At 46.9% G+C, this 12,326-nt stretch overlaps 2 protein-coding genes and 2 non-coding genes across 5 annotated transcripts; 2 read left to right on the forward strand and 2 right to left on the reverse strand.

Annotated features, from left to right (window-relative positions):
* Positions 1-4,424: 4,424 nt before the first annotated feature.
* On the forward strand, positions 4,425-4,497 carry TRNAF-GAA. Its single transcript has one exon. It is a non-coding gene; the product is annotated as a tRNA-Phe (tRNA).
* A 6-nt stretch (positions 4,498-4,503) lies between these two features.
* On the forward strand, positions 4,504-6,882 carry LOC123406154 (protein BOLA1, chloroplastic). 2 transcript variants are annotated; one of them, XM_045099631.1, is made up of 2 exons: positions 4,504-4,625; positions 6,394-6,882. In XM_045099631.1, exon 2 carries the CDS (start codon positions 6,417-6,419, stop codon positions 6,723-6,725), a length of 309 nt encoding a protein of 102 aa, XP_044955566.1. In that variant the 5' UTR covers positions 4,504-4,625; positions 6,394-6,416; the 3' UTR covers positions 6,726-6,882. The 2 variants fall into 2 exon arrangements, with proteins under 2 accessions (XP_044955566.1, XP_044955567.1); XM_045099632.1 differs by lacking the exon at positions 4,504-4,625 and adding an exon at positions 4,723-4,876.
* Positions 6,883-8,434: 1,552 nt separating this feature from the next.
* Positions 8,435-8,506, reverse strand: TRNAT-UGU. Its single transcript has one exon. It is a non-coding gene; the product is annotated as a tRNA-Thr (tRNA).
* Positions 8,507-8,678: 172 nt separating this feature from the next.
* LOC123406155 (DEAD-box ATP-dependent RNA helicase 47A) lies at positions 8,679-11,244 on the reverse strand. Its single transcript, XM_045099633.1, has 2 exons — positions 11,004-11,244; positions 8,679-10,862 (listed from the first exon to the last, which is right to left on the reverse strand). Exon 2 carries the CDS (start codon positions 10,746-10,748, stop codon positions 8,943-8,945), a length of 1,806 nt encoding a protein of 601 aa, XP_044955568.1. The 5' UTR covers positions 10,749-10,862; positions 11,004-11,244; the 3' UTR covers positions 8,679-8,942.
* Between the last annotated feature and the right edge of the window lie 1,082 nt (positions 11,245-12,326).

Raw genomic sequence — 12,326 nt, forward strand, 5'->3', positions numbered from 1 at the left:
CTCGCTGTTATGCATGAGGAGTTCGATGCCCTACAGCGCAACCGTACGTGGCAGCTTGTCCCGTGGCCTCCCCATGCCAATGTCATCACCGGCCAGTTGGAATTCCGCCACAAGACTCGCTGTGACGGTTCTCTCAAGCACTACAAGGCGCGTTGGGTGTTTCGTAGTTTTCGACAGCGCGTCGGTTTGGACTTCACCGACACCTTCGCCCCAGTTATAAAACCGGGCACGATTCGCGCAGTGCTCCACCTCGTTGCTTCTCGTGCTTGGCGGGTTCATCAGCTGGACGTGTCCAATGCATTCTTGCATGGACACCTCGACGAGCATGTGTTCTGCCAGCAGCCTACCGGTTTCGTCGATGCCACTTCTCCGGACCATGTGTGCCTGCTCTCCCGTTCTCTTTACGGGTTGAAGCAAGCTCCTCGGGCTTGGTACCAGCGGATTGCGGCCTACCTTCAGCGACAGGGGTTCCGGTCCACGTGATCTGATGCTTCTTTGTTCGTTTACCGCCAGGGAGCCGCTACTGCGTGCCTTCTTCTCTATGTCGAGGACATCATCTTGATTGCATCATCGCCGGCCCTTCTGCAGCAGATTACAGCCCGTCTTGGCACCGAGTTTGCTCTCAAGGATTTGGGGGCTCTTCACTTCTTCCTCGGTATCGAGGTTGTTCGCACTGCCTCTAGATTCTTTCTGCATCAGCAGAAGTACACTCATGAGCTGTTGGAGCGAGCGGGTATGCTTAACTGTAAGCCCGCTTCCACGCCTGTCGACACGAAGGCAAAGGTGTCCGCCGTCGAGGGAACTCCGGCGTCCGATGCCCCCTTCTACCGCTCCATCGTTGGTGCTCTACAACACCTCACACTAACACGGTCGGATCTTCAGTATGCAGTGCAGCAGGTGTGTCTTCACATGCACGCCCCACGTGACACCCATTGGTATTTGGTGTGCCGCATCCTTCGGTACATCCGTGGCACCACGACTATGGGTCTCACCCTGACGGCATCCTCGGACATCAGCCTAGTCGCCTACTCCGACGCTGACTGGGTTGCGTGTCCCGACACCAGGCGCTCTACCTCCAGTTACTGCGTCTACCTTGGCCCCTCTCTGATCTCGTGGTCGTCTAAACGACAACCCACGGTTTCACGATCGAGCGCCGAGGCAGAGTACCGCGCTGTGGCTAACGCCGTCGTCGAGTGTTCCTGGCTCCGACAGTTGCTCCAGGAGCTGCTATGTGAGGTTCCCAAGGCCACGATTGTCTACTACGACAACGTATCCGCGGTCTACCTCTATGCTAATCCTATTCACCATCGACGGACGAAGCACATAGAGCTTGACATCCACTTCATTTGGGAGCACGTTGTGCTTGGTAGTGTTCGTGTTTTGCATGTACCCACCGATCAGCAGTTTGCAGATGTGATGACAAAGGGACTTCCTACCTCGACATTCGAGGGTTTCCGGTCCAGTCTTTGTGTCGCAGGCAACGCTTCGACTGCGGGGGGGGGGGGGGGGGTGTTAAACATGTTTGTACGTATGTAGGTCCGGGTTTGAATGTCGTACCTATAGTGTCTATCTCCCCTCTCTATTTATCTCTTTCTTGGGAGACAAGACACCGGTCGCACCCCTTGTACCTATATATGTGTTTGTTGCACGATGAATGAGAATCATCGATGCACAATTCCTTCTCTCCAAAACTAAGTTATCTTCCTGTGCATGTGGTAATCTCCTCACTAATCTTATTTCTTCCTTCTCTCTTCTAATCTATCCAACGATGCTTCGATTCGAGATAAATTCTACATGAAAAAATTGCACATTGATGTTACGGTTTCATTTTTCGATAGTTTCATCGATTGTAAATGCTTAATTTTGCGTTCATGGTCGAAATTCGTCGTATACGGTCGAGTGTTTGAAATTACCTTTGATCGGCAAGTTCATCATGTAGTTCCACACAACATTCGTGTTGCAAATTTTCTGTTTCAACGATCCTATTGCACGGACGCTGCAATTACGCGCACACTGTATTTTTCCTCCTTTATCATGTGTCTCAAAGCCCTCATACTCGTCCCTTTCGATGCTGGTGTTGTTCCTCTTCACGTGCTACATTGAAGTCATCTCCGGCGTCGGTCATCTTGGCCCCTTCTCTTTTGTCCTAAGGCACTAACGCTCACATGGCGCAAACACTGCATTTCTTCACATGTGTTCTTTATTTCTGTATGGACTTTCTCCACGACGAGGAGGCTAGCAACTAGTTCGCCACACAATCACACGACACTCACGCACGACTTGATGCACATCGGGTCGGACATGGCACCACGACCACCGTCCACCACAGACGCCATAGTCCGACACGCACTATATTTCCCTCTCCATCCTCTCGCTTAGGCTCCTTCGCACAGACTTTCTCTACTGCGTCGACGCTAGCAACTAATTTGCCGCGACGCCGGCAGGAACACTCGTCTAAGACTCCGTACTCGTCATGTCAGAAGCGGCACCACGGTCATCGTCGGCACCACGGTCAACGTCCACCTTGGTTGCGAGGCACAATGTAAATGTTTTGCGTTAATTACAAGTGTGAGCTCTTAATTATATCTCGTGTATACAACCAAACACCGTGTAGTTGCGTGAGCCGAGCCAATGCAGGCAACCAAACGCTACGCCAAAATTGGTATCCTAATGCGAGAGGCCTAGAAGTGAGAAATAAACAATATGCAGATGTTAGTTTTTAGTTTGTATTTTCTCACCCAGCCTCCAGTGAGTCAAGTTTCGATGAGGCGGGCTCCTCTAGAACGGCTGCCAAATGTACCCTAAGAGTATCTACAACCGGACTCCCAAACGCTCTTCAAATGTCCGGGCAGTCCATCCGGTCACTTCCCAACCACAAAAATTCAATCCAGACGGACCTTTCAAACCGGCCTTAAACGCCAGGCTGACCCGCACCCCTCATATCCAGCCCAAACATGTTCAATGAATATCCGTGGATACGCCCAGATGCGTCCGTGGGTGTTTGAGGGGTCATATTTGCCATACTGGGTGTAGATGCTAAGACTGTGTGTTGAATGTTAAAAATGATCAGGACACTACGGTATACGGTAGTTTTGAGGGCCGTTTTGGAGATGGCTACTACATTAATGATCCCTGGTCTATTTCTGAACAACTTTGGCTGTTTTACAGCATGACCCGTACCCTGTAATAACAGGTGGTGATGCTTGTGCCTCGAACAATGGTCGTGCCTGCCCTAATTAGTGCAGTAAGTAGGTAGTACTACGTGAGCCTGCAACTGCAATGCAAGCTACTCGTAGTGTACAGTAGGTACGCGAACACATGCTAGTAGCACATCCCTTGGTCGCAGCCTCGCGGGCAGGTCCGCTGGGCGACCCAGAAATATCAAGCGCCTGTTTGGTTCATGACTAACTTTGTCACAACTAACCTTAGGCAAAGTGTGGCTGCCACAAAAAGTGTGGCTAACAAAATGTACACCACAAGTATGGCAAGATTTGGTAAAAAATTAAGTGTATGACATGTGGACCATAAAACTAGAAAAGTGTGGCAAGCCACAAGTATGACAATGAACCAAACACATGCCTAAGGTATTATGGCATGACTAAGGTTAGGCGTGGCAACCTTAGGCTGAGAACCAAACAGCCCCTTCCGTGCAGACCGCTGTTGGCACAGATCTCAGAGCACACGCAACCTCTCCCTGTGCCTGATCGATTGCAGACTGGCGTGCCTCGCAATGCATGCCCGTCCGTCCGTCCGTCCGTCCTCTTGCCGTGTCACAGGAGCTGGCTGCCGCCGCTCTCTCTCTCTCTCTCTGCATATTCCTCCTTTGCCATGGGAGACGGTACCACGCGCATGTGCCGACCTGGGCGCCCTGTCGTCTCTGCGCATGGTTCGCCGCTCGCCCGCCGTGTGGTCAGAACATGGCGCATGGTTCGCCGCTGGCTGGCTTGGTAGAGAAGTCTATCACCTTGGTCTGGGTCGACTAGCCCTGCCGTGCGCCACACGTGAAACCTGAGCGTGGTCGGCGAGGCGGACTGTGGACGGGACTAGGCTTTTCTTTCTTTTCCCCCGGAAAGCAGTGTCCAAATACTGTTGCCTGTTTTCGTGCGGGTGTGAATTGACCGTCAAATTTATGAGACCAGGTACAAGGATCGTATGTTGGATTTGCTCGAAGTGCACTGTTCTACTCCCTCCGTTCTTAAATACTTTTATTGGTTGGATTCGCTCGAAGTGCAATGTTCTATCCCCTCCGTTCTTAAACACTTTTTAGTTGGAGAGGAAGTATCTGCCCTGGTATAACCGATACCACGAGCATTTGCGATAAACTGAAACATGATGCAGAATTTTACCATGATGAATGGTTTTAAACAGAACTAAATAAAAAGCACGCGAGGATATATACACGGAAATTGTTCAGAAAACACAATGCGGGGATAGCTCAGTTGGGAGAGCGTCAGACTGAAGATCTGAAGGTCGCGTGTTCGATCCACGCTCACCGCACAAATCTGTTTTTTTTCCTCCCATACGAAAATTCCAGGTATAAACTTGGGCTCTTTCTTTTCTTCAGCTGCTTTCCCCTTCTCCACCCTAATCCGCCGTCTTCCTCCTCGACCTCCGACCGCAACGACGTAAGTTCTACATTTTCTTTTCATTGTTTATTACTGCGTACTGCTCCAGCGCGCTCCCGCGAAAAATAGTTAACCTTATGTCCATTACCAAGAACCATAGCAACCCTAGGACCTCTTCGTTTCCGCTGTAGCCTTCTCGTCAGATCCGCTCCCAAAAATACTCCACATGCCTGCCAATTTTAGTGTTTTCCGGCTCAATCCGCGCCTCGTGTGATCCATCCATATGAGGACGGTCCAATTCCACCATCCAGGTTATGATTTTGTGTCCGATTGCATCGTCTAGGTTTTGATTTTGTGTTCAGTTGCGTCATCTAGGTTTTGATTATGTCAGCTGGGGCTTACAAGTCATCACGATATGGACGGAAACTCGGTTCGAGGTTCTAAAAGTTAGCATCGGTGGTGTTGCTAGGCTGTTTTTGATCCGTTCCAACTGTATGGTGATTTTGTCGGCCAAGGGAAGATAAACTATTTTCTGTCTCTTGATTTCATATTAGTTGGTCAGAAATTAGAATCTACAAATGGACAATGGCACCAGGGCTGTCCGCAGGAATTCGGGGGCCCGGTGCAAGATGTAGAATGAGGCCCAAAAGTACAAAAAAAACTTTTAATTGAAAAACTAACTTTAATTTGCCAAGACATCATAGGGGTATTGTGGCCAATCTATTGGGTCTTTCTTGAAATTTGAATGTGTGGCTATCTTGAAATTGTTTGGTGTGTGGAAAACTATCTCCAAAAGTAGTTCTAACAATCCATCTGAAGTAAGCTTCGACTCAAGAGCATAAATCAGTCTAGTAAATATCAATCAATTTGAAGCACAATGCACAATGTCACTTTATTAGAATGCAATTTGTTAATTATCTATCTATCTGAACCAAATTTATGTGTACCAAAATTCAGAAAACAAACCTCATGTCATATCTGAACCAAAATTCAGAAAATGAACATCATACCATATGTGTATAAAAAAATCAGAAAATGAACATCATACCATGTGCGTATAAAAATTCAGAAATTGAACAACATGTCATATGAGTATCAAAATTCACAAGTAAAGTGTCCTGGAGGAATACCTAAATTAAGAAACCATCCGGCAGGATTTGTTTCTTGGACGGGGAAGGTCGGGGTTCGGTGGATCAAGGGCTTGAGATTTGGGCAACTAGCCAATCAGGGCACTTTGGAGTGCAGCAGCATCCATGGCCATGGCGAGAAGGACTGGAGGAGAGGAGGGCAGATGAGGAGGCGACGAGGGTGAGCGATGGGGACCATGGGGAGCAGGCGAACGGGCGTGCTGCCCGACTGCGTGGGATCGGGCGTGCCGCGTGCGTTCGAGCCTTGGAGGCGAGCATGCGATCGGTCGGGCGTGCCTGCGCTGGACTGAAATCGAGACCTAGGCATTCAACTTACGTATTGGTTTCTCCTCGACTTTTTTTCGCTGATTACATCTGCCTAGATTCTAGTGATTTGGGGGCCCTGGCCGGTCGGCCTATTTGGCCTGCCCCTTTGACGGGCCTGAATGGGACCAGTGCTTCCCCAGTGTTACAAGAACAGATATGTGCGACATGTTTTTTTTTATGACTTGGGGAATGAACATTTGAGGTTAGTTGAGGCCAAGACATATTTTGTTTGATTGTGTTATACAACTCTGGCGTTGGAGTAGGGACTGTTGGTTCATGTCAATCCATTGCTTATGTATATGAATCATGTAACATGCCATTGCACTTGTAATGGTGATTACTTTGCATAACTAATATATTCTTCTTTTTGGCAGTTGCTCTCGAATCAGACTGAAAAATGATGGGTTCACGAGGTACCAGTGCTGTGCTCTCACGAGCTGCTCGGATGAGGCAAAAGCTGCAGTCTGCTTTGGAGGCCAGTGCACTAGACATTGAAGATGTTTCTTACCAACATGCTGGGCATGCGGCTGTCAAGGACAATGCAAATGAGACGCATTTTAACATCAAGGTAATTTCGCCGAAGTTTGAAGGGCAGAGCCTTGTGAAGCGTCATAGGATGGTGTATGATCTCTTGACCGATGAGTTGAACTCGGGTCTTCATGCTATCTCCATTGTTGCGAAAACCCCAAAAGAGCTGGGATCATGAATGTAATTTCTTCAACTTGATTAGTGCTTGTTCCAAAATAAGTTGATTGCAGCAATAGCATGTAGCTGCGAATCGGTCGGTAAAACAATTTTATGGCATGCATATTTCTCCATGATAAAGACATATTGCTGCCTTAATTGAAGTGTGAATTTCTGTACGTGCATGATTGCCGGCGTCCATGAACTTACGGAAATTTATCGAGCACAATTTTCTCTTCTTTTAGCCGTCATGCTGGTTGGATGTGATTTTCGGTACCATTGTATTGGGGTACTTCTGGAAGCATTTGACATTTGAAAAAAATGGGGATTCACAAGCTGAAGCAGAAATGTATTTTCTCACTTTTTTTATCTTCTTTTTGGATACAGGTGATAAACTTTGCTTTTGAATATAATATGTAATTGGTTTCATCAATCATGAAAGTGAGACTAACTGATTATTCTACCATTGGTGATAAGCTGTGGAAAGTCTTGTGTCCTCAAAATATTCATGTGTTTTCTCTGGCTGAGTGTTTATAACAAGATCTTGACTCGAGACAACTTAGCTAAACGTAGAAACGTGGATGATCCTACTTGCTTTTTTTGTAGTGAGATGGAATCAGTGCAACATTTGTTTTTTGATTGTGTAGTGGCTGGATGCATTTGGAAGATAATTGCTTGCTTCTTCCAAGTGCCCGTTATTTCCTGCTTTAAGGGTGTTTGAGACTTCCGCTAACCAGAGGGCAGTTCAGGCTAAAAGTATTTCATACAACCACAGCTCAAAGAGCAACAAAGTTAATGACACTACTCTACAACAGGCGGCCGGATCATCTCCAGGCGATGCGGAGTAGCACTCTACGGTACTTGTCCAGTATGCTGATGAATTGCCGGAGAACCGCCTCCTGTGTGCCGTCGCAGAGCACCTCCCATTGTCGAAGAAAACTTCGAAGTTTCACAAGAACGTGGTTCAAACCTTTCCAAGTACGACCCTGAGGCAGATTTCATTTCTTAGTCTCCGAACACTCCACAAGGAGGCGGCTACAATCATGTTCAGGACAGGTTTTTTCCTGGGGGGGGGGGGGGGGGGGGTGCTTTTATTCAAAAACAAATATGTTCTATTTTCGAGTTGACTGCAAAGGTAAGCAAATTTAGCAAACTGCAGCTGAGCCTATTCAGGCTTAAATTGTCTGTCGTACAGCCGCATTTTCTGTGTTCGATTGCTTAAAGCCTTAATTAAGCATAATCTAAATTCTGGAGGAACTCGAACTCGAACTCTCAAGCTCTGAAAAATCCCAGTTGGCAATCACTCTTTTGCCCCCTCTCTCTGCCCCACCGTTATCAGTCGAGGAGGGTATGTCCCCAGGGCCCAGGCTTTAACAAGGCTGCAAACGCCAATACACAGTGCTTTTGGCTGCTAAGTGCTGGAGAAACAAACCATGAGCAGCGATGCAGATTGCTGGCAAATTTGCTGCCTCTGCTCTTCAAAAGCCCTTTTTTACTTGCTTCTATCTTTTCCTGAACGTCCAAAGGAGGACCTACTTTGCCACACAGAACGAAAAAAAAGCAACTGACCGCTGCACATGTAAAACTGGACTTGTGTCGCATTTGGGTTGGGCGTGCAAAAAATAGGAACGCATTTATGCTCTCACGCATTAGGGTGAGATGGATGGAAGGATTGTGCTGCTGAGAATAGCAAAACAGGACAGGGTAAAATAGTGTGCAGTGGAAAAAAATTGCCCTCACGCAGGATCGAACTACGGACCTTCAGTTTACAAGACTGACGCTCTACCACTGAGCTATAAGGGCTATTTGTGACAAAGATAGCATCCGGAATTATTTAACCGGAGTATTAGAAACCACAGAATGGAAATGGATAAGAGTATGCGAGGGCTTTCCACATATCTCGCACGTACAATTTCAAATATACACAGCACAAGGTCACATAAGCCATTCTAGGAGAAGGGCACACCAAAACATATAATCCAGCTGAACATCAACCATACATTGAAAAATAAACAGCTAAGCGTCACCAGGAAAGACTGGTAATTGTCAGATTTCAATGGCCTGCACCCCTGCTAAATGCCACCAGCAAAAACGTACCAAGTATTTTCCAATGTATGTAGTCTCCACTGAGCAGAAGTATTAAGTGGCAACATTTTAAGAAAATACAGTCGGACTAAATGCCAATGAAAAGCAGTACAACTTAAGACAAACTAAAAAGATAGTTGAGCATCGCAGGATTTTATTCCACGTCTTCCTCCTTATGAACGGTAATCTGGCCTTCAGTGAATTCGCATGGCTTGATGGCCACACCTAGCTGCTTGCGCATTTTCCTCATGATAAATGCCTCGCTTTCTTCACAAATTGAGACCACAGTCCCTTTCCGCCCAAGACGCCCAGTCCGGCCAGCCCTGTGGGCGTAATGTGTAGAGTCTGTGGGAAGATCCAGGTTAATCACAAGGTCGCATTCTGGTATGTCCAATCCTCTCGCGGACAACTCGTTTGTGACCAAAACCCTGAATTCACCTGCCTTGAACTTCTTTAGGACTGTTGACCTTGCAAGCTTCCCAAGATCTCCATGTAGCTCGATGGCTTTCATCCCACGGGCCTCCAACTTAAACACAACATCCTTCAGTGGCTTGGTGTTATTCATAAATGCAATCACTGTCTCTGCTTCCAGGGCGTGGATGCATCTCCTTAAAGTGTCAACTTTGTGGTGAGCCTTGGTTGTACAGTAGTAATGCTCCAACGAGGGCGGTAAGCTGTCAACTGCAGCTTGATTCACTGACATTGTTGGAGAATCAGAGTTAGGGTCACCCTGGGACAGCATGGGCCTTGGAACAGTGATCGAGTCAAGCGGAACTACACTCTTAGCCCTAACAAGAACTGGATCATGGCCCCAACTCCTGGCTGCACGTATAACTGAAAATGGCACTGTTGCTGAAACCAAGATTGTCTGACGCTCAGACCGCCTAGCAAGTGGACCAAGGATGTGACTAGAAGATGAAGTGCTAGGTTTCCTTCCAACATGCTCCAGTATTCTATGCATATCCTCGCGGTAATTAAATGATAAGAGCTGGTCAACTTCATCCAGTACAAGAAAACGACAGTTGTGAGTTTGTAGCTTACCCGCCGCTGAAATTTCCGAAATACGGCCAGGTGTTCCAACAACTATGATAGGCTTGTTCTTCTTCAGTGCTTCCTCTTGCCTCGAACGGTTAGCACCGCCAACAAGTTGCTGGACAAGTCTCTTATCATCAGGACCCAGAATCTTCTCCACTTCTCGCACTATCTGCATTCCTAGCTCTCTTGAAGGAGCAACAACAACAGCTTCTATACCTGATCTCTTCTCAGAATTACCCTGCTCTCTAGCCCTCTTCAGGGGTCCTATTTCAGAAAGAATAGGGAGAAGGTACGCAAGTGTTTTCCCTGACCCTGTATATGATTGAATAACCGCATCATGCCTTTGAGATATGACAGGAATAGAAGCAGATTGGACCTCAGTTGGAGAGGTTAGGCCTTCCTTGTTCAGCCGGTCAATGAGCAAAGGTGGCAGACCGAGCTCTTCAAATGAACTTGCAGAAAATAAAGCCTCATCGATCTTCAGTTTCTTCTTCACCACTGGCGACTTTGGTAAGGCACTCTTTGCTGGCTTCAGATGAAGCGAAGAAACCTTCTTTGGTTTCGCGCTGAAAGCAGAATCTCTTGAGCTTGGCTTCGGACCTCCGGTTCGTGGCACCCTTTCCTTCTTGACATAATCAGTTTTGCTCTGTGGCACCCTTTCCTTCTTCACATAATCAGCTTTGCTTTGTGGCACCCTTTCCTTCTTCACATAATCAGCTTTGCTTTGGACTTCCAGGCTAGCCAGAGTTAGTGTGCTGCCGCTATCCTCGACGGTTTGACTACCCCGCCAAGCAGTCTGATGGAACCCAGAGGCCCGTGGCAGCGACAGCATTCTGAACGGGAGATGGTCACCGATGACAAAGCATGACCGAGATGACGCCAGCGCAAGAACATTCCGATGAACTTGCCCGATGATTAGCCTCATTTATGCTATTACTGAACAATGCCAAACACAGCACCTCAGCTCGATAACTGTAGTTATGTTTCAACTTTCAAGTACTTTATATCTCAGCAAGTTCAGGGCAGGATGCGCTTGTGGCTGTGCAGAAATAATCAGGCAACCAGGTCAGGTGAGTGACAAAACCAGGGGCGGATCTAGATAAAGTGCCGGTGTGCACACCAGAAAATTGGGGAAATTAGTTTGAGAATAAGTAATCACCGGATGACCAAAAGCTCATACCTTGGAAACAAATGTGCGGGGCAGAAAGGGAACGGCGATGGCGGCAGCGCGGGAGGGTTCTAGGGCTGTTGGGGGGGAGGGGTTGAGGCGTCGGCGGCCAAGCAAAGCTACGGGACGGCGGCAGCTCCAGGTCTGTAGGTGAGATTTTGGAGCCGAACTGGTTGGGGTTTGGGTAGGTCAGAGCAGGGGGGCTGCGCGGGCGAGGAAGGGGATAGGGGAGGAGTCTCGACTCTGGAGAAGGAAAATCTTGCTCTCGAGGGGATGGATTTTTGACGGTTCAGATCGTTTGCTGGCAGTGGGGAGCGAGGAAATTTCCTTGTGCATGTTTTTTATTTTTGGAGTAGCCTGTAAAATTATAATATTTTTTTCCTCATAAAAATATATTCCCTTAGTCCAAAATTACTTGTCATATAAATAGATTAAAAGATGCATAAAATTAAAATACATTTAGATACATCCACTTTCATAACAAGTACTCCCTCCGTTTCAAAATATAAGACCTTTTAGGTATTTCACTAGAAGACTACATACGGAGCAAAATGAGTGAATCTATACTCTAAAATATGTCTATGTACATCCGTATGTAGTTTATAGTATAATCTCTAAAAGGTCTTATATTTAGGAACGGAGGGAGTATTTCCGGATAAAAGGAGTAGTACATATAGATGGATAATGGCTCTAACTCGATATTAAAAGCTCTTTCCAATGAATCTCTCTTGATGTTTGACTTCCCACTTTTTTAATAAAGATAATATATTTATATCGCGAAGATACCAATTACATTCAACCTCTCCATCAACAATGTATTCAAAGGCATCAAGGATGCACACAGTTAAGAAAAAAATAAATATATAAATATATAAAACAAAGACCCCGTCGCGGTGATGAAACTCTCGCAACAACAACCCTCTAACCACCACCGAAGACAACACCTGAACCGCAAAATGTAATTCTCAAAAAACGATGTCTTCAAGAAGGAAACAATGCATCAGCATTGTCGTCGTTCGATCGAAGATATTGAGTTTTCACCCTCGAGAAAATCCATTCACCGTAAAAATTGCGACTCAATGCTCTAGGAGCACCCTAAAAATGCAGTTCACATGTGTTGCCGCCTCCTCTTATCAAGGTAGCTGTCGTAAGTCACCAACACCACACACACATGAAGAACATGTGCCTCCATTCTTCATCCACACCAGAACACCTCTACACAATTACAAACTCCGATTGGAGCAACCATGACTTTCTCCGCCCGTGTTAGTGCCATGAAATCTATATTTAGACATGTTCCATGGTCCCGTCAATAAAGCGAAGCTTCGCACCACA

Source organism: Hordeum vulgare, chromosome 6H (assembly GCF_904849725.1).
Source record: "Hordeum vulgare subsp. vulgare chromosome 6H, MorexV3_pseudomolecules_assembly, whole genome shotgun sequence".
NCBI lineage: Eukaryota > Viridiplantae > Streptophyta > Magnoliopsida > Poales > Poaceae > Hordeum > Hordeum vulgare.

Bases quoted from the DNA above. Each gene is read 5' to 3' on its own strand.
- LOC123406154 (XM_045099631.1), top strand. From the start codon at position 6,417: ATGATGGGTTCACGAGGTACCAGTGCTGTGCTCTCACGAGCTGCTCGG.
- LOC123406155 (XM_045099633.1), bottom strand. From the start codon at position 10,748: ATGAGGCTAATCATCGGGCAAGTTCATCGGAATGTTCTTGCGCTGGCG.